Source organism: Protopterus annectens, chromosome 3.part0 (genome assembly GCF_019279795.1).
Source record: "Protopterus annectens isolate FY-2018-M chromosome 3.part0, PAN1.0, whole genome shotgun sequence".
Classification (NCBI taxonomy): domain Eukaryota; kingdom Metazoa; phylum Chordata; order Ceratodontiformes; family Protopteridae; genus Protopterus; species Protopterus annectens.
The window spans coordinates 1,403,223,504-1,403,243,520 of record NC_056731.1 but is presented as its reverse complement, the minus strand read 5'-3'; the positions used below and the strand labels follow the sequence as shown (position 1 = coordinate 1,403,243,520).

At 44.5% G+C, this 20,017-nt stretch overlaps 1 protein-coding gene across 1 annotated transcript in view; it reads right to left on the bottom strand.

Moving 5' to 3' along the window:
- Positions 1-20,017, bottom strand: part of CHD7 (chromodomain helicase DNA binding protein 7) — a 2,781,650-nt gene that overhangs the window by 1,471,728 nt on the left and 1,289,905 nt on the right. Inside the window, exon 8 of the mRNA XM_044065875.1 lies at positions 10,739-10,804. Coding sequence (XP_043921810.1) covers positions 10,739-10,804 — 66 coding nt within the window. The remainder of the gene's footprint in view (positions 1-10,738; positions 10,805-20,017) is intronic.

Sequence of the window (20,017 nt, the reverse complement as noted above, 5' to 3'; positions counted from 1 at the left end):
AGCCCTAGTGGAATGAGGCCTAATCCCAGCTGGAATCTCCTTGCCATGATGGGAATAACAAAATGCAATGCAAAACCCAATCCACCTAGAAATAGTCTGTTTTGACACAGGCTTGCCCTGTGAACTCAAAGCAAAAGAAACAAACAACTGCTGAGACTGCCTAAAATCCTTAGTCCTGCTTAAATAATAACGCAATTGCCTGTGTACATCTAAAGTGTGCAAAATCTTTTCCCCTTTATTTTCGGGGTCTGCATAAAAAGTAGGCAAATGAATAGTTTGGTTTAAAGCCACACTAGAAACCACCTTTGGCATAAAGGAACAATTAGTGCGTGATGATACCCTATCCTTATGGAAAATCAAAAGGGCTCTACTGCCATAAGGGCCTGCAACTCAGACACCCTTCTTGCAGAAGTAATAGCCAACAGAAAAGCAGTCTTCCATGACAAGTATTTCAATTCAGCAGTAGCCGCAGGCTCAAAAGGTTGTAGAGTAAGTTTTTCCAACACAAAATTGAGATCCCAAGCAGGAGTAGGAGCTCTACGTGGGGGTCTTATATTCTTTGCCCCACTAAGAAACTGCTTGAACAAAGGATGCGAAAACAATAGTGGGTCACAATCATAATGAGCTGAAATTGCTGCAGCATGAATCTTAATGGAAGAGAAGGACAAACCTTTGTCCAATAACTCAGTAAGATATTGAAGAGCCACACTCAAATTAGGCTCAGAAATCTCCAAATTCCTTGCTGCACTCCAAAATAAAAATCTCTTCCATTTTTCTGCGTACACTTTCCTTGTACTAGGTCTTCTAGCTTCCATAATCACATTTAAAACTTGTTGAGGAAGTTGAGACCGGCTGTCTTTCAGAACAGAATATGCCATGCTGTTAGATGAAGAGAACGAAGCTTGACATTGAGCAGGTGGCCTTCTCTCTGAGACAACAGGTGTGGAATCAAGGGTAAAGGCCATGGAGGCTTCTTTACTAGACTCCTCAGTAATGGGTACCAGTGCTGCCGAGGCCAATCTGGAGCTATTAAAATCATCCTTGGCTTGTCTTGTCTGACTTTTAGAAGCACCTTTGGAAGAAGAGGCAGAGGTGGAAAGCATACACATGAAGATTTTTCCAACTGAAAGAAAGAGCATCCACTTTCCAAGCTGTGTGATGTAACCTCTTTGTGCAAAACTTTGGCAGCTGGTGGTTTAGTGGAGAAGCGAACAGATCTATGTCTGGAGTTCCCCAGGACACTGTCAACCTTTGAAATACATGAAGATCCAGTTTCCACTGTGGGGATCCATGATTTGTCTGCTTAACACATCTGCTAAGGAGTTCTGTGCTCCTGGCAGAAACCTTGCCTGAAGAGTTAGTTGCAAGCTGAGCGCAGTCTCCCATAAAATCATTGCTTGCCTGCACAATGGGTAAGAATGTGTTCCCCCTTGTTTGTTGATGTACCACATGACAGTTGTGTTGTCTGTTAGAATCAACACCTGCCCTGGAAGAAGTAACTCCTTGAAAGCCATTAATGCAAACTGGACTGCTAACATCTCCTTCATGTTGATATGTAGATGCTGTAGTCTGGCAGGCCACTTGTCTTGTATCCACTTTCCATTTAGATGAGCTCCCCAAGCAATGTCCGAGGCATCTGTCGTTAAAATCTGACTCGCCTCTGGCCGGGTCACAGAGAGTCCCTTGTTTAGGTGACATTCCTGAGCCCACCATAAAAATTCTTTCTGAAGGCAAGGTATTATTTGAATGACAGTGTCCAAATCCTGGCAGTGCTGTGTCCATACATTTTGAGATACCATTGTAGCTTCCTCATATGCAGTTTGGCATTGGGAAGCACCAGAATACAAGATGCCATGAACCCTAATGCTTGAAGGACTGTCCTTGCAGTCAGCACGGACTGATGAGATAGTTGATGGAAGTAAAGTGATAGACTCTTTTGTTTGTCCGGGGTTAAAAAGGCCATCTGGGCTGCTGTATTCAGTCTCACACCCAGAAAGCACATGTCTTGAGAGGGTACTAGACTGGACTTTATTTCGTTCACAGAATACCCTAGGCATCTTAGCACTGCTATAACATATTCCAGATCCGGTTAAATACTGAGGCAAGAAAAAACCAAAATGTTCCCCAACGGGGTACTTAGCCAACTCCGATTCGGTCTGAAACTCTGACTTCGGAAATATTTCAGAACGCCAACCTGCACTCGCAAAACTGCTTCTGCATCGGACCATGCGGCAAAAAAGACTGAGGATGTGACGTCGGTCATGCGCATTAGTACCCTGACGTACTGACGTCAGTCTAATGCGCCCTGACCGACGTCAGCCATATACTCTGGTATTCGGGCCGACTGGACAGCGGACTACCCAATAGTAAGGACTGCAGCAATGTGGAACGAAGAACATCCCCTTTTTCTTGATCTTCTATAGGTACCCCCTCAACCATTCCATATAGCAAAAGCTGGTAAAAGAGATGTCCTGCAAAATCTATGTCATCATGGAGGGGGTGATGTATTCCCAGGAGGGGAGGTAGACAGAGTTAAACCCAAGGAGACAACCCCACTAACCCACGTGTGTTACAAAAAGCTTTTCTTTGAAGTGGGGATCCTCACAATATGTATTAGCAGAGGGGTGACGGAAAGGGGTTTCTGGAAACACAGGCAGTAAACCCCTTCCTGACAAGGAAGGGATTTACCACCCTTCCCCCTCGCTGTCTGCTCCTGCAACATTAAAACAGTAAAAACAAATGAAGACAATATGCAAATGCAGCACTACAAGAGCACTGCACAAGCAGTTCTCCAAATGTGGAACAATGACTCAAAATGTGGAACACATGCCAACAATGTTAACCAGGGAGGTCACAGTGCAGTTAAAAAGACTCCTTTCAGGTAACAACTACAAGCAAAAAGTAATGGTACATTAACAAGTGCAATTATTTTTTTTCTTCTGAAGACACCTCTGCTTTCAAAAATTCTGGTTAAAAGAAAACACAAGGTTTGTAAACCCAAAGATTAATTTACTGCTACCCCCCCCAAAAAAAATTGTCAACAGTCCGGAAAATCAAAAACAGCTTAGAACCTGACATTTCTGCCCTCCTGACCTACCTAATAACCTCTGTAGTCTTCAAGAGCCCCACAGACAGTTTAAAAAGGTTTGCTGGTGTGCTATAAAAAATCCAAAGTAAGCAATAACATTCAATAAAAAAAAAAAATAGAAGTTATGTTCTTACCATAACGTTCCATGTTAGTTGTCTTCTTCTCGCCTTCTTCTTGCTGGATGGGTTCAGAGCCGATCTCGGCTCTGACTCAGCCACTCTAAAAGCTCGAGAGTTGGTTCCACCGGCTCGAGGCTCCCCTTATATCCCACAATGCTAGGCGAGAGTTACCTCAGATCTCGTTTGTAAGCTAACCCCAGCTTATAATAGTAACAGAATAACTATAACAGAGTCCACCTCTAACAACAGGGAGAAAGAAGGGTGACCTACATCCTGATTCAGGAAATATGCAAGCAGCATATGCCTAAGTAAAGAGGTGGTAGAAAGAGAGGTCACAATCACAACTCCTCTAGGTCTGTCCAGGCCAGGGGGAAGGAGGGTGGCAAGAAGAAGGCGAGAAGAAGACAACTAACATGGAACATTATGGTAAGAACATAACTTCTATATGTTAAGTTGTCTATCTCGCCTTCATTCTTGCTGGATGGGACCGCGTCCCTAGCACCTTGTCCCGGGTGGCCTAACGGAACAAACTCCTGAGAACAGTGGACCCAAAGTTAGCTCTATGCCTAGAAGCTAAATCCAACTTATAATGAGAAATGAAAGTGTGAGGAGTAGCCCAAGTAGCCGCTGCACAAATGGTGTCAATAGGCAGTCTGTCTTGGAAGGCTATGGAAGTAGCCAAAGCTCTGGTGGAATGGGCCTTAGGTTTATTAGGCAGCTTTTGGTGTCTAATTTCATAAATAAGGGAAATCAGAGATGTTAGCCATCAAGATAATGATACCTTTGAAACTGAAAGTCCCTTCCTGCCTTCTGCATAGGAGACAAACAGTTGGTCAGATTTTCTGAATTGTTTTGTTCTATCCAAATAGTACCTTAACTGACGATGAACATCTAGCCAGTGTAATTTTTGTTCAGACCTATTGGAATATTCTGGAAAAAGACAGGGAGGTCAATGCTTTGATTTAGATTAGACGTCGAGGCTACCTTAGGCAAAAAGGACGGGTTGGTTCGTAAGGATACCCTGTCCTTATGGAACAACAGATAAGGAGGTCGACAGCTGAGTGCATGAAGTTCCGAAACTCTTCTAGCTGAAGTAATAGCTACCAGAAAAAGAGTTTTCCATGATAGCAATTTTAAAGAACAGGAAGCTGCAGGTTCGAAAGGGGGAAGAATCAAAGAAGTAAGAACTAAATTTAGATTCCAAGGAGAAGGAGGATTTCTTATAGGAGGTCTGAGAAGAAAAACTCCTTTCAAAAAGGCTTTGCAAAGCTTGTGGGACATTAAGGCAGACTCAGAAATACCCACATGAAAGTTAGAAATAGCTGCCAATCGAACTTTAAGAGTAGAAGGAGATGAACCTGCATGGAAGAGTTCAGCTAGGAAATCAAGGACTATTTGGATGGAAGCAGTGAAAGGATCTATGTTCCTTCCTTGAGCCCAATATGTGAAGCGTTTCCACTTACTCAAATAAATCTTCCGAGTGGAAGATTTATGTGAAGCTATCAAAATATCTCGAACAGAGTGAGATAATTGAGGAAGCCTGGCTAAGGTTGGAACTGGAGGAACCAAGCAGTGAGGTTCAGAGAGGGGAGGGAGCGATGAAACTGACCCGACTGATGGATCAAAAGATCTGGAACTAGGTCCAGATGCCAAGGTCGCTCCAACAGAAATTGATGTAGAAAGGGGAACCACACCTGTCGAGGCCAGTAAGGAGCAATGAGGATCAACAAGGCCTTCTGAGCGATAGCTTTCTGTATCACTTGAGAGATTAGTGGGAAGGGAGGAAATGCATACAGAAGTCCCCGGGCCAAACTTGGACTAGAGCGTCTCTGCTGGGTTGGCCTGGTAAAGGGAATAGAGTGAAATAATCTCTGCACTTGCTGTTTTGGGGAGTAGCAAAAAGATCGCAGCAAGGCTGACCCCACTTGAGAAAAATTTCTCTCACAACAGAGTCTTTCAGAGACCACTCGTGAGGCATGAGGATAGCTCTGCTCAACTTGTCCGCAATTTGATTGGACTTCCCGGGGATGTGCATTGCTATCAGAAACCGCTGAGAAGAAATCGCCCATTGCCACAATCTGAGTGCTTCTCGACACAGGGGGTAGGACCTGGTTCCGCCTTGTTTGTTGATGTACCACACTACAGACATATTGTCTGTCTGGATTGCAATCGTTCCCAAGGGAAGAGAGTCTTGAAGGGCTTGCAACGCTAAAAGCACTGCTCTCATCTCCAGAACATTTATGTGCAAGTGGCATTCGTCTGGTTGCCATGTGCCCTGGACCGTCCTGCCCTGATAATGCCCCCCCCACCCGATCAGGGAGGCGTCCGTTGTCAGAGTAGCAACCGGAGGGGGAGGAACAAAGGGTCTTCCCAATAAGAGCTGAGGGGAAGACATCCACCACATGAGATGATTTCTGCACGTCTGCGTGATCATAATGGTGTGGGACATTGGAAGTTGCTGGTATGACCATTGTGTAAAGAGCATCCATTGAAGGATTCTCATGTGGAATCTGGCTAATGGAAGCAGAGGTATGGCCGCCGCCATAATTCCCAACACCTTTAGAACTAACCTGGCTTTGATTCTGTTGTTGTTGAAAAGGAGTGAGACCAGTTTGTGTATGTCTGTTATTCTCTGATCTGTTAGTCTCGCAGACATGTCTACTGTGTCTAGATTTGCGCCTATGAAGGTAATAGTACGACAAGGTGACAAAACAGACTTTTCGCAATTTATTGAAATGCCTAACTTTTGACAAATGCGAAAAGTGTAATCCCTGGCCATCAGAAGGAGATGCTTGGTGGGAGCTGTGAGGAGCCAGTCGTCCAAATATGGAAACACCTGGAATCCTTGTCGTCTCAGGTGAGAAGCTACCACTGCCATGCATTTGGTGAACACCCGGGGGGCAGTGGTGAGACCAAAGGGCAGGACCCTGAATTGAAAATGACTGGTTCCCAGCCTGAAGCGGAGGAATCTTCTGGAGCGTCTGTTCATTTTTATGTGATAGTACGCATCCTGAAGGTCTATAGAGCACATCCAGTTTCCTTTTCCCAATAGGGGAAGGATGGACTGCAGCGTGACCATCCGAAATCTTGTTTTCTTGACCGACTTGTTCAAGATACTGAGATCCAAAATTGGTCTCCTGTTCCCTGTTTTCTTTGGAACTAAAAAGAACCTGGAGTAGATTCCGGATCCTTGCTGGTCTGCTGGAACTGGCTGAATTGCTCTTTTTGCAAGCAGCTTTGAAATTTCCAAAGCTGTCAGATCCCTTTGAGCGGGTGGAACATCTGGAAGGGATTTTTTTGATCGGTTTGGAATGCGAACGAAGGGAATAGAATAGCCTTCGGAAATGACGGACTGTACCCATTTGTCTTGAGTCAGGGATAGCCAGGCTTCTGGGTACAGTGACAATCTTCCCCCGACTGCCTCCGAAGGTGGGCAGTCGGGCAACACCTCAGGGATGCTGAAAGGGCTTATCAGAGAAAACTTCTCGATTGCCCTGGTTCTGCGGAGCCCCCCTGCCTCGAGGGCGACGTCTACCATTGTTATTCCCGCCTCTGCCTCTAGCAGGAAACCGACTCTGTGCGTCAGGCGAAGTCCCTTGAGATTGTTTACGGAACCACATTTTCCCACTTTTCTGGCCTTTGGGGTAAGGCCTAGAAGGAGTAGAAAAACGGACTCCGACGGCAGAAAGAGTCTTGCCATCAGTCTCGCACCTAGTCAAGGTTTCTTTCACTTGAGGACCAAAGAGAGATGATCCATCGAACGGGGAATTAGTGAAAGACGTCTTGAAGGGGTCCGCAAAATTGCACAGCCGCATCCAGGCATGCCTATGTAAGGCCACACCTGTCCCTGCGGCCCTGCTCGCTCCATCAGCCGCATAAGAAAGGAGGCGCATGGAGGAGTTGGCTATGGAGTTCAGGGTAGCCAGCTGAGTGTTCATCTTATCTTGAAAACCCGCAGCTGTAGGGTCCTTCAACATGTCACTCGCTTCTTTGATCAAGTCCCTTTGAAGACGAGTAAAATGACACAGGTAGTTCAGCGAACGCATAGCAAATGTCGCTGACGAGAACATCCGCTTCCCGTACCTGTCCATGGACCTAGATTCCTTGTTAGGTGGATGGACAGGTACTGAAGGATCAGCTAGTTCCTTCTTAGTGGCAGCAGCAACCACCATAGCATCCACAGAAACCCCTTTTGTCAAGAACTGTTTGTCTGCTGGTGCCGTTATGAATTTGGAGGGTCTCCTGGGGGTGGGGTCCACTGAATCAGGAGCCGTCCATGCCTTTTTAGCTACCACCTGCATGAGGGGGTCAAAGGGGGGAGACACCCAGGAGGTGGAAGGACGAGAGTCAAACGCCTCAAGGTACACAGATTCATCCTCCGAAGGGTTGAGGGCTGGCCAATTTCCCCTCTGTTTGAGGATTTCCAGAATGTCTGCAAAGGAGACATCTTCAGAAGGGGAACGGGGGGAACCCTCGGAATCCTCTAAATCTGTGTCAGATGTGATGGACTCAGGTGAGTCAATGTGTTTCCTCTTACACTTCCTCTTCCGAGGGGGCTCCTCTGCCAAATCTGGAGAGGCCTCGGAAGAGGATGAGATCCCCACAGGGGGTTCCTGAGGAGCTGGCTCTCTGCGGTCCGGGATGAGGGAGTGAGTCGACTTGACCTGAGGCACCATAGAGGGAGGGGCGGACGGAGCCGACTGTGGAGTAGAGCCAGGCTCTAACACACTCCGCATGACCTCGAACGCACCCCTGTCAGGCAGAGCCAGAGATCCCCGCTCCGAGAAGCTAAGAACCTCCCTCGGCACCGACAGTGATGGCTCCGAGGCCGATGTCGGAGCCGAACTCACCAGCGCCGAAGCTCCGAGAGGAAGAGCGGGGTCGGACAAGGGTCCGATGCCACTCACCCCTCGGAGCCAACGAGGGAAGTCCGGCGCCGAGATTCCTCGAAAGAAGAAATCGGAGCCGACGACGGAGCCGAAGACATCTGTATCGGCTCCGACGCTCCCACAGTCTCGGTTACGACACGCCCCGGCTCCGAGCTCAACGGAGTCGGAGGAGGAACATATTGGTGGACAGGGACAGGCATCGACTGATGAGTCGGGCTCTGAAGCATTTGGGCCAGTGCCTCGGACTTAAGTCGACTCACTACCCTCTGAAGGTCATGATCCGACAGCCTCGATGACCTAGAGGAGTGAGATTTATGGCTCCGTTCAGACAGCAGAGGCGATGCTGGAGCCGAATGAACGGAGCCAAGAGATGGAGACCTAGATCTCTTCCTAGATGTCGGCTCCGAAGGTCTGGTCGGAGCCGACAAGGGGATTTCTAATACCTCGGCTCCAGCCGGAGCCGAGGGAACCACAGAAGCTGTAGACTCATCGGCTCCAGCCGGAGCCGATGCAGACGCAGGTTTAGAAGCCTTAGGTCTCGGCTCAGTAGCTGGAGCCGAGGACCTAGAAGCCTTGGAGGGCTTCCCAGAGACAGAAAGGGAATCCTCAGGCTTAAGTAGACCCCTTAGGATCAACTTGTTCTTTCTTTCCTGCAGGACCCTGGGACTGAAGCCGTGGCATACAGCACAGGAGTCCTGCAGGTGCAAAGGCCCCAGGCAGTAGACACAAGAAGTGTGACCGTCTGTCAGAGACATTTTCTGACAGCACGCATCACACTTCTTGAAGCCTGAGACCTTTGTTTCTTTAGACATCTTAGAATAAGAAGTGTAACCACACACACTCAGTCAGACACCCTGATTACACTTAACTTATTTAAAAACTCAAAAAATAAAACAATTAACTAAGTTTTAATTAAGAGTAACACACACACACCACTAGGGGATAGGGAAAGGCCTGAAGGGCCGAGGGAGAACTTTAAAGTTCTTGTGGGAAGAAAACGGGATTTTAAGAAAAAAAGGGGCAGAAATCCACTAAACTAAGGGGAAAGTAGTTAAACTTAAAAATATAAGGGTTTAAGTATCCTAACTTTACTGAAAATACACTTACCAAGAAGCCGGTAGAAAACCAACACCTCGATCGCTGTAGCGGCAAACGAGATCTGAGGTAACTCTCGCCTAGCATTGTGGGATATAAGGGGAGCCTCGAGCCGGTGGAACCAACTCTCGAGCTTTTAGAGTGGCCGAGTCGGAGCCGAGATCGGCTCCGAACCCATCCAGCAAGAATGAAGGCGAGATAGACAACTTAACATCAGTAGTTAAAGCAAGTGTAATTTAGATTGTAAAGGAAAAGATGAAGCCACAAATAAGTACTATTCCTAAATAAAACATCTTTGCAAAATTACACACAAAAGCTTAACAGTTACTTGTAACAGCAATGTACATACAAAACAGTGAGGAAAAAAAAAACAAAAAAAGAGATGTCCATGTCTAAAGCAGATGCCTCTGTGGATGAACATTATGTTCTTAAAAATAAATCAAGTAACAAAAAAGTAAAAGTTGGACATAATTACATTTTTTTTACCTAACTTACCATCTAATAAAAAATATGAACACAGCTTGCTAAATAACATCCGAATACGGCTAGTTTACTTGAAACGAAAGTGTTAATATTGACATTAAACCAAACATTCCATGAAAAAATTAAACAAAGATAAAAACAGAATTGCTTCTAGTTCCCTCTTTAAAGGCACGCCCAAAGTAGGACTTCTCAATCCAATCCCAAAGCAAGTATCCCCACCCGAAAGAAAAAAAATGATTACTTGCTCTAAGTTTTTCGACTAACCTATACATAAGCAAGGAAGCCAAATGAAGAAAACATTTGGATTATATACTACTGTTTGGAAAGGAAACTTGACATCTCAGCAAAACTCCTTTTTACAAAAGTTTGACTTTCTGAGAAAGACCTTTAGCAGATAAACTAGAGTAAACTGCATGCAATGAAGTATTTTGTTCATTACAATTATGCTGCAAAAGAAATTCTTTCCATGAACACTAATAAATATGCAGTGCATGGAACACACTAACGTTCAGAAATAAATGAAAAAAATGGTTTATTAAACACTTTTCTGACATCAAAAAGGTGTTTTAAAAGTGTTACGCACCCTCCCATAATGTTCAGCTCTAATCTCACAATTAAAAGTGCTCAGTGATCACAACAGCGTAGAGGGAATGTATTAAAATAACTAAAAAAAAGTGTTAAAGTCCAAAGAGTTTACCAGCTTCCTAACACTTTTCTTGGGTAGCCGCTGTGTGGCAGAAATTAATGTCACAGCTTTCTTACCACTACTGCATGTACTCCCCTTCCCCCCTTTTTTCTAAGTTGTCATACATGGCAGGAGGTTAAGCTCCATGCACTACAAGAATCATGACCACATATTTCTAATCATAACCAGGGAAGCTGTGTGTTCTTGACATGAAATGTCAAGAATCACCTTCATCTTCTTGCATGAGGTGAATTTCTTGAAATCCAACATCCTGATTATGATCACAGACCAGATCCTTAGTCTCTCTGCTATGGTTATTAGGTATTAAGCTATACTGGGTACATTGCAGCAGTTTCCCTTAAAATAAGGTACGTCTTACTTGTTTCTTTATAGTGCGGCTGCTCAGGATCTTCTCAACCACTGGACCTTCTGCATCAGCAGATTCCTAGAAGACAAATCAAAAAGTTGTAGTTCACAGAAACACAAGGTACAAGCATGAAATTAATGCTCTTACTAATTTATTTTATTTAATTATTTTACATTGGTTAACCGGGCTAGTCTAACTGGATATATTTCCATTTTCAGTAGAGGCCCGGGGAGAAAAGCTCCACTGGCAACAAAAAATTGAAATATAACAAATTAAAAATTACAAATTAAAAAATCAATATTAATACATAGTAAATGAACTGATTTCAAACAGAAGATTATTAAAAGACAGGAAAAAAATAAGATTACTAAAAAAATACAGTAGTATTAATAAGGTAAAGTGAGTAATTACAGTAGTTGGGTGACAAAAATGTACATGATGATTCAGTATACAGTAAGATACATGTAGCCTATTAGTATATTAGTATATCAAACAGGATAAGGACTTGCAGAGCAACAATCCGCACACTTTTACCTGAAATAAACAACTGAAAAGGGTCACGCAGATTCTGCTACAGTTTGCTGTGAGGAAAAGGTTAGTTTGCTTTTTATCTGTTGTATTTTGTATTACTTTATTACCTTTTTCTATTTTGCGGCTATGGTGGTGCAGTGGTTAGCGTTGCCGCCTCACAAAGAGGTTTTCCGGTTCGATCCTCGGCTGGGGTGCCTTCTGTGTGGAGTCTGTATGTCCTCCCTGTGGTCACGTGGGTTTCCTCCAGTGCTCCGGTTTCCTCCCACATCCCAAAGACATGCTGTAGGTGGATTGGACACCCTAAATTGGCCCATGGTGTGAGTGTGTGTGTGTGCGCCTTCTGTGGAAGGTTGGGTGCCGGGCTGGCAACTCGACACCATAAAACTCCACTGCCAATCATGAGTGGACAGGTGATCTGCTGTGGTGACCCCTAACCAGGAAAAGCCGAAAGAAGACGATACTGTGATTTGGTTTCTTTACACTGTGTTTTACTTGTATTTTGCTTTTAACTGCATACTAAAACTTGAAGAGAGACCAGAGCTCTGTCTCGTGAGTCAGACAGAAATCTTTCCCACCTGATTACTGTTGTGTTGTTAAACACCACTGTCTTTCTAGTTGCCTGTCCCTTATGTTAATCTGACCACATATCTCATTTCCTCTCTGCTTTTACTGGCTGTGTGAGTAAGCGCAAAATTATCATTTTGGGAAATCACTCCCCTTCAACTATTTAAATTTATTGGCCATCCTACTGTATTCCATAGTACCAGAATACAAAAGTGACCACCCCCTTTCAATCTATGTTGCTGTGTTAAAAACAGTGACTCTCCACTAAAACTCAACTTTTAGACAGGTAAAACTTAAGTTACCTACTTTCACATCTAACTCCTCTAGTGGACACTGCAGCGTTTAGGATAAACCATTTATTTCATCTTACCTTTAAGCATCTATTGCAAGACCACCAGTTATTGCTGAGCCCACATTCTGTCTCTCGGTAGTCATCTTGGGATTAGTGCTTCTGTTTTATCCTGGTGATAGAAGGAATTCAGTTACATTATTTCCTGGAGACTGCTGATCACCAGAAAACTTAACTGCTTTATAGGTGACAGCTTAGAATCTGTACTTTTACTCTGATCCTGGTGAGAGTAGGAGCAGAGTGCATTGATTCCTGGTTCTTTCTGGTTGGAGAGCAAGTGTCTGTGCTTAAAATACCCGATTGAACTGGTTGCTATTCGAGGCATCTACAAGAAAAAGGCTACAAGCCTGCAGACTCTTGCATCACCTAGGACAAGACTGTGGATCACCAAACAGGCCCGTGGCCTGCTTCTCTTCTTGGGATTGGTGCTAAAACTAGTTTTAGATAGAACTAGTCATTTTTTTAGTTCCAGTACTCAAAACTGTTTCCTTGTGCTCAGAACTCATTGTAAGCACTAAATAAACTACAAATTACTACAGCACTCGACTTTCCCCATTTGTCAAGAGGAAAACAGTTCTTGGTACTTAAATTAATAAGCACCTATCCGGGCATGTCCATGGGTCAGCTCCCGATGTTTTCTCCTGTCCACCTGATGAATCTAGGCATCTTGGGGCAATGTAGCAATTGCCTCATGTACACTGACAACCCTCTCCTCCTACCACCCAACACTACAATCTGTGAGAGATGCACTTGTATAGCCAAACTGGAAGCTAAGCTCTCACCACCCAAGACTGGACTAGACAGTCAAGAAAAGGTTAACATCTGCAACACACCACACTCAACATACAGTCCTTCAAAACTCACACTACCAAAATCCACACGTAGAAACACAAAGTACACACCCACATTCACAGAGGATCTAAAATAAATCTGCCCAAGCAACAGAGACCACCCAAGCTGAAACGCAGACAACCCCCCCCAACACTACCCAAATGACATATAGCCCACAAAATCAGTGTGCCACACAACCTCAGCCCGTAAGGCAAAACAACATACCCAACACACTCGTCATAGGTGACTCCATAATCAGGCACACTAATGTCCCACTCATCAGGCTAAACAAGGAGAAAGTTACTGTCAAGCTGCCTGTTGGGTGCCAGGATCCGCCACATAATGCACGCACTCAGGTCACTCCACAATAAGTACAAATATGACTGTCACTGTCCTTGTTGGTGTGAATGACCCGAGACGTACCTCTCTGGACTACATGGAGACATGGAGGAGCTCTCCAATCTTGTAGCCTAGGCAGGTATGACCCTAGCCATGAGTAGGATCCTGCCATCCCCCAGAATGATACCACACTACAAGGACAAAATGAGTGACTTCAACAACTGGCAAAGCTTCTGGCGTCATTCTAAGGGGATCCAGTATCAGTCTGCCTGGGACGACATGGTCAACAGACCATGATGCTTTGCCAGAGATGGCCTGCACTTGTTGCCCCTGGGATTCCAGATACTGGCTAAGGCTCTTGCCACACCTATAGTGCCTTTTTCAAGCAAGGTCCAAATGCCAAATTCACCACCGTAACAGGTGCAAGCAAGCAAACTCTGAGGGTAATGCTAATCAATGCTAGAAGTCTAAACATCAAAATGCACTCATTCGAGGCACTCCTTAAAATGGAGAATATTGACATCTGTGCAGTGACAGAGACCTGGTTCTAGGCTCCAGAGAGCACCCCTGCATTACCAGGCTATAATTCATACCACACCTTTCGGCCACCTAACCTGGACGGAAACATTAAAGGCGGAGGCGTGTCCATATTCATTAAGGATATCCACACCTCCAGGCTAATTGCTCAACATAATGCATCCAAAATTATCTAAGTGCAACTAACTCTGGGTAAGACTGCAATCCAGGTTGTAGCTTATTACAGATCCCCGACCATGCCCCAGGATTCTCACTCTTCTTTTAAGATACTGGAAAATAGTAAGGTACAACCCAATACCTTAATTATGGGTGATTTCAACTACTCCACCATGAACTGGGAAAACTACTTGTGTACCAACTCATTCGCTCAACGTTTTCTGGAATTCATAAATTCCAATGCCTTGGATCAGCTTGTCTACACCCCCACCAGGGGCAGCAATATCCTGACCCTAGTCATTACCAATATGGGTAACCGGTGCTCCATGCCAGAGGTAAACTCCTCGCTGGTCAGATCCGACCACAAGCTAATCACAGCAGATGGAAAATAGAGGTACAACTGCTGAATCATACACAAATGCACTGTATATCACATACACAAGTGCATGAATCGTGCCATCCCCAACAGAACCAAGACGCTATCGTCCAAAAAAAGGAAGCCAATCTGGTTGTCCCCTGCCATAAACAAACTGTACAACAGAAGGAAGAAGTTGTTGCAAAGAGAGTAAAATCCCAAAATTGGAGGAACTCCCTGGTCATCCTCTGAAAGAAGCTGAGATCCCTCAAAATCCTCCAAAGCCAGTTATGAAAATAAAATCACCACTGATTGCAAAGACAACCACAAAGCATTCTACAACTATGTCAAGAATCTCAATGGCAACACTCAGATCTGCTCTGAGCTACAGCACAATGGCACTAAATATACAGAATCAGCTGATATTCCTGACATCCTGGCAGACAGGTTCACTGCTAACTTTACCCCCCTCTCACCCTTCAAAAGGGCCCATCTTAATACTGGAAGAATGCAAAGCCCCTGTAATCACGAATAAACAAGTAAAGACCGCACTCTCCAAAGCCAAGAACACAGCATCCATGGGACAAGACATCCCAGTCTGCGTACTACATTAACTACAGAATGAACTGGCACCCCACCTAAGTACCATGTTCAATCATAACCTCACCTCAGGCTATGTGCCTACTGAATGGTGCACAGCAATGGTTATCCCACTCCGCAAAGGGGGTGCCACCACGGACCCCGGAAACTATCGCCCCATTAGCCTGACGAGCCTGGTCTCCAAGGCCATGGAACGTATCATCTTGGAGCTTATAAACAAAGACATAGGTAACCTCCAAACCCTGGACCCCACTCAGTTTGGGTTTGTAAAAGGTAGATCATGTCTACTAAACCTGACTTGAGTTCTTTGAAGCAGTCACCAGAGCCATAGATGAGGGCAAGGTAGGGCACACAGCCTACCTTGACCTCGCCAAGGCTTTCGATACTATCCCCCACTCTGGAATTATAAACAAACTCACTAAATTGGGCATAAATCCCTATGTCACAAGATGGGTGGCCAACTGGGTCACTGGTAGAACCCACACAGTAAAAGTAGCCGACTCCAAGTCCGTCAGACCAGTGACAAGTGGAGTACCAGAGGGTTCGGTCCTGGGCCCTCTCCTGTTCAGCATATACTTCTCTGAAGTGCAGGCCAACAAAGAAGGTATTTGGCTAACAAAGTTCGCAGAGGACTGCAAACTGGGAGCCATAATAGCATCACCTAATGATGCAGGCATTCTACAAAAGGGCCTCACAGAGACAGATGCTTTCTGTCAAAGTCATGGCCTCAAGCTCAACTCGGTACCCATGAGCTACCACATAGGCGGTAGCTCACTAAACACCGAAAGTGTGATAAAATACCTCTGGACACAGGTAGACAGTAGTCTCTCCTTTGATAACCACATCACCACAGTAGTCAGGAAATTCTTCTACATGTCATAACTCATCACAAAAGAGTTCTCCTCTAGAAAAAAGGAGGTCATTGTTCCTCTCTCTGATCAGACCCATTACACAGTACAATGCCCCGTTTGGCATGCATCTCACAAGACACCTACAACTGCAAAGGCCACAGAAATACCTCACTAAGAGGATTACCAGCCTCAAACAGATACCATACTTAGACAGTCTCAAAAAACTCCAGCTGTACACTGTCGCACATCACCTACTCAGAGGCGATCTCTGCCTAACATACAAAGCTATGTCAAATTCAGAGCTGTTTGACATGCTAAAAAAAATCCCAATCTCTCCGAACCACACGCTCCAGGGACCTAAACCTTGTCACCACAACAAACAGAACATGCTGGAGGGATAGATTCCTGTCCCAGAGACTTCCCATACTCTGGAACAAAGTACCCATTCATGTCAAGCAAAGCTCCTCATTGGCCCTCTAAGAAAAATCTTGACGACTGGATGGGAAATGGAAAATTCACCCCTGGGATCACTTCTGTGGCACTGCTAGACAGGCACAGGAAAATAATTTTCTTGCGTGGCGAAAGCCAGGGAACTTTTTTGGCTAGGCATATAGCCCCAGGGCTGACAGCCTAGTACCTACCTATGAACCTAAGAGACAATGACAGACATTTCAGGAAACACAGTACAATGCAACCAACTATACAGAGTTTAATATCTGAATCTAACGTGTGACCACTTTTTTTTCTTCAAAATTCAATGGATAGGATCTAGGTAACTTGAAACAATCTGTCTCTTGCTTGACATCTAGTTGTCACTGCATCCTACTCCCACTATTCCATCTCACAAATCTTTAGCCCACAAGATGGGTTCCATGAAGCCGTTCTGTAATAATCTAGGACACTACTCATGGGGAATACCCCTGATTTCAGTTGCCATTCTGTGATAAGCCAGGGGAATGCCCATGCAGAGGACTTTCGATTCAACTGACAGGGACTGGCAGACAAAGGTTATAACTCTTGCTGAAAACACAAAGCTTAAGTATGGGAACTATTTCAAGAGGCCATAGGAGAGAAAAGTGCCTGCAGTCAGAATTTGATAAAACATTAAGCATTACCAGAGAGGCATAACTTAAATGAAACAGTACAAAGTAAGGACAGGGAAATGCTAACCACTACCAGAAAGATCAGAAGGTAGAAGGAATATTTTGATTAAGTAAACCTTTGACAAAATTGTTAGCTTCTTTTAAATTGTTGTAAACTTTTTCTTTGGACTGACATTTTGTATTGTACGTTTCACAGATTGTCATTTTATACAGCTTTTCTCTCTGGGCCTCCTTTGAAAATGGGCAACCCTGCCCAGTCTGACTTCCCCAGAAAACAAATGTAAAATAAATAAATAAAACTTTGTAAAAACACTATCCTATCTGGAGATAGTCTACAGGACAGAGTCCATCCATGTGCAAGGTTCAGAGCCCTGTGCAATTTTAAGACTGCAGGTGTGGATAAAATCTAGCAAGACATAATAAAAGCAATTGACGTGGATGACTGCCTCAATGATGTACAGTAGACTGGGACCAACTCTGGACTGAAAGTTGGGTAATGACACTCACTTTTAAGGAAACAAACCAGACTGTTAGAAGAGCTTCACACTTTTCAGTTTCATGAAAAAACAATACCATTACTGCATAACAGACTAACAGACAAAACTAAAATTCAGGACAAGGCCATGATCCATCAACTCCACAGTTTTGAGCAGCTGTCTTATAGGTCCTCAAGTGGTTTTGCAAGACCATGTCCCTGTGTGAATACTCTAAAAGCTTTTTCACATTCTGGCAGTGAATCACACTAGCTCTAACAGATGTCAGATCCACTAAAGGGACACAGAGGCATCAATTATATTCACAAATAAAATATCAAAACCTAAGGTATATACTTCCCAAGTCATGGAGTAATAATCCATGGAAGAAGATGCGCTCTCTTATCGAGACATTAAGAATGAACTCGAACTCTTCCTGAGGAAAAGAAAAAAAAGGAACTCTTGTCTAAGTATCATATATATTTGAATCAGATTGGTTTATCTTTTAATATATTCTCATGTCAATGTAAATAGTGTATATAGTTTACTTTGTTCAATTTATTAGATAAATTACAAGTAAGCTACTTGTTAATCTTTGAAGAAAATTAATAAAAATTCTTTGAGTAAAAAAAAAAGCCTAAGGTATGGGGCTAGAGGCTACTTGGTCTTTGGGTCCAAAGGTGCTCTCTCGTCTACAAAGATTATATATGTCTGGCTTTTTTCATTTGTGAGCTTAGAGAGACTGAAGAAACTCACTAGGTATGGCATGGACAAAATAAGCTGGCACCTTTAAATCTGACAACATGGTAGCATCCCAGAGAAGAGTGGACTGCTTCCTACAGAAGCACTTGTGTGAAAAAGTAGAGTACTGGGGCAGCAGCCATAGCCTTTTAGCATAAACCAGTCTGTGTAGATGAAGGAGCAAAAGTTCTTAGACTAAGTTCAGACTAGTTCTCCATCCTCACCTTTTGTCTTGATATGACAGAGTAGTAACTTGAAGGAATACTGCAAGTATTAACAGCCAAAATGAGACTTCATGTAAGGTTGCTGTCAAATATAAGTGACAGGGGGCAGAGCTCAATGATTCAAGTCAGTTTTGGACTATAGTTTTTGCTCCTTTAAGTACAGAGAAGCCACCTGAGTTGTATTATAACTCATATATGAATGCTCTTTGGGGCTAATTAACTTTGGTCCGGAGACAGCCCCAGGGCAAAAATCAGGACAAACGTCACAGATTAACTTTCTCAAACTTGCCTAAGAATGCTTAGTCATCCCCAATCACAAGTGGTCCCGTCCCAAAAGCCTTCAGAAAAATGGACTCCTCTAAGAATGGGGAGAGGGGAGACCAACCACCTTTAAGGGTAAGGATTTCCAGTATGTCCCCGAAACAGACATCCTCGGGCAGAAACCTGGGGGACCCATCCTGTTCAAGGTTCGTATCCTCAGTGAATGATTCAGCAGGATAATGTGTCTCCTCTTACACAATATATTCTGAAGAACCTCCTCCAGGGCGGGTTCGGGGGAGGACTCAGCAGAGAGGCAGCTCCCATCTGAAGGCTAGTTCAGGAGGGCTGACATGGGACAGGATGAGTGAGGTTCACAGTATGGGGCTGTGAAGAACCCTGAAAGGCCAGGGAGGAAACTCTGGGAGGTGAAAGTCCACTCTACAACCCAGAAGGCTAAGGGACTGGATGATGCTCCGTCCGCACTACCAGCAGGAAGGCCCACCTGGGGGAACGGTCGGGAGCAGGGCAGACTCTCTGGGTGCCCAGATAGTACCAGCCCAAAGCTACTAAGGGCCAAAACCCCAGGGGAAAGGACCGGTCTGGAAAGCCAGGACTGGAACCCCCGTCCAAGGACTCTCAGGCGACCACTCAGGTCCAGGACTCCACCTGCACAGGGGGAGGCCAAGCAGGAGGAGTCAGGGAATCTGATCCCTATTCCCCTCTCTGTATTGTTCATGGCCAAGAAATCCAAACTGTATCAGAATGAGAAGAGACTGAGGTCGGATCAGACACACTAGGAACTGACATTTTCTTAGAAGATGACCCCAAAGACAGGTGAGGGTCTTCTTTTTGTGCTTGGAGGATCCAAATTTGGTAGAGGACTGAGCCAAGGGACCCCCTTAAGCCAATCCTTTCAACAAGAATTTGTTTCAGCATTCCACCAAATGTCACATTCAACCGCCAAGTGGTCAGAATCTAAACATTAAAGGCACTCCTCATGCAAATCAAAGGCCAGCATCTTCTGACTGCATGAGGAGCACCATTTGAAGCCTACGGGCTTATCTGACATACCACCAAAGCCTTAGGAACACGCAAACTCACAGTCTAGGAAACAAGCCAAAGTCAGACCGGAGGAAGCAAGCCTAAACACACACACACAAAAAAAAGAAATAAACTATAAAAAGGCAACACTAATAAAAGGGAAAAAATACTACACTAACACCACAGAAAAAGGTGCCAAAATGGAACAACCCAACAAAACCAACGAACCAGGAGAGAAAGACAACTGGTATCCTAAACTCAGAAAAGTTAAACTACAAAACAAGTAACACTAAAAAAAAAGTACCCAAAGAGACAAAAAAAAGTACAGTTGTGTA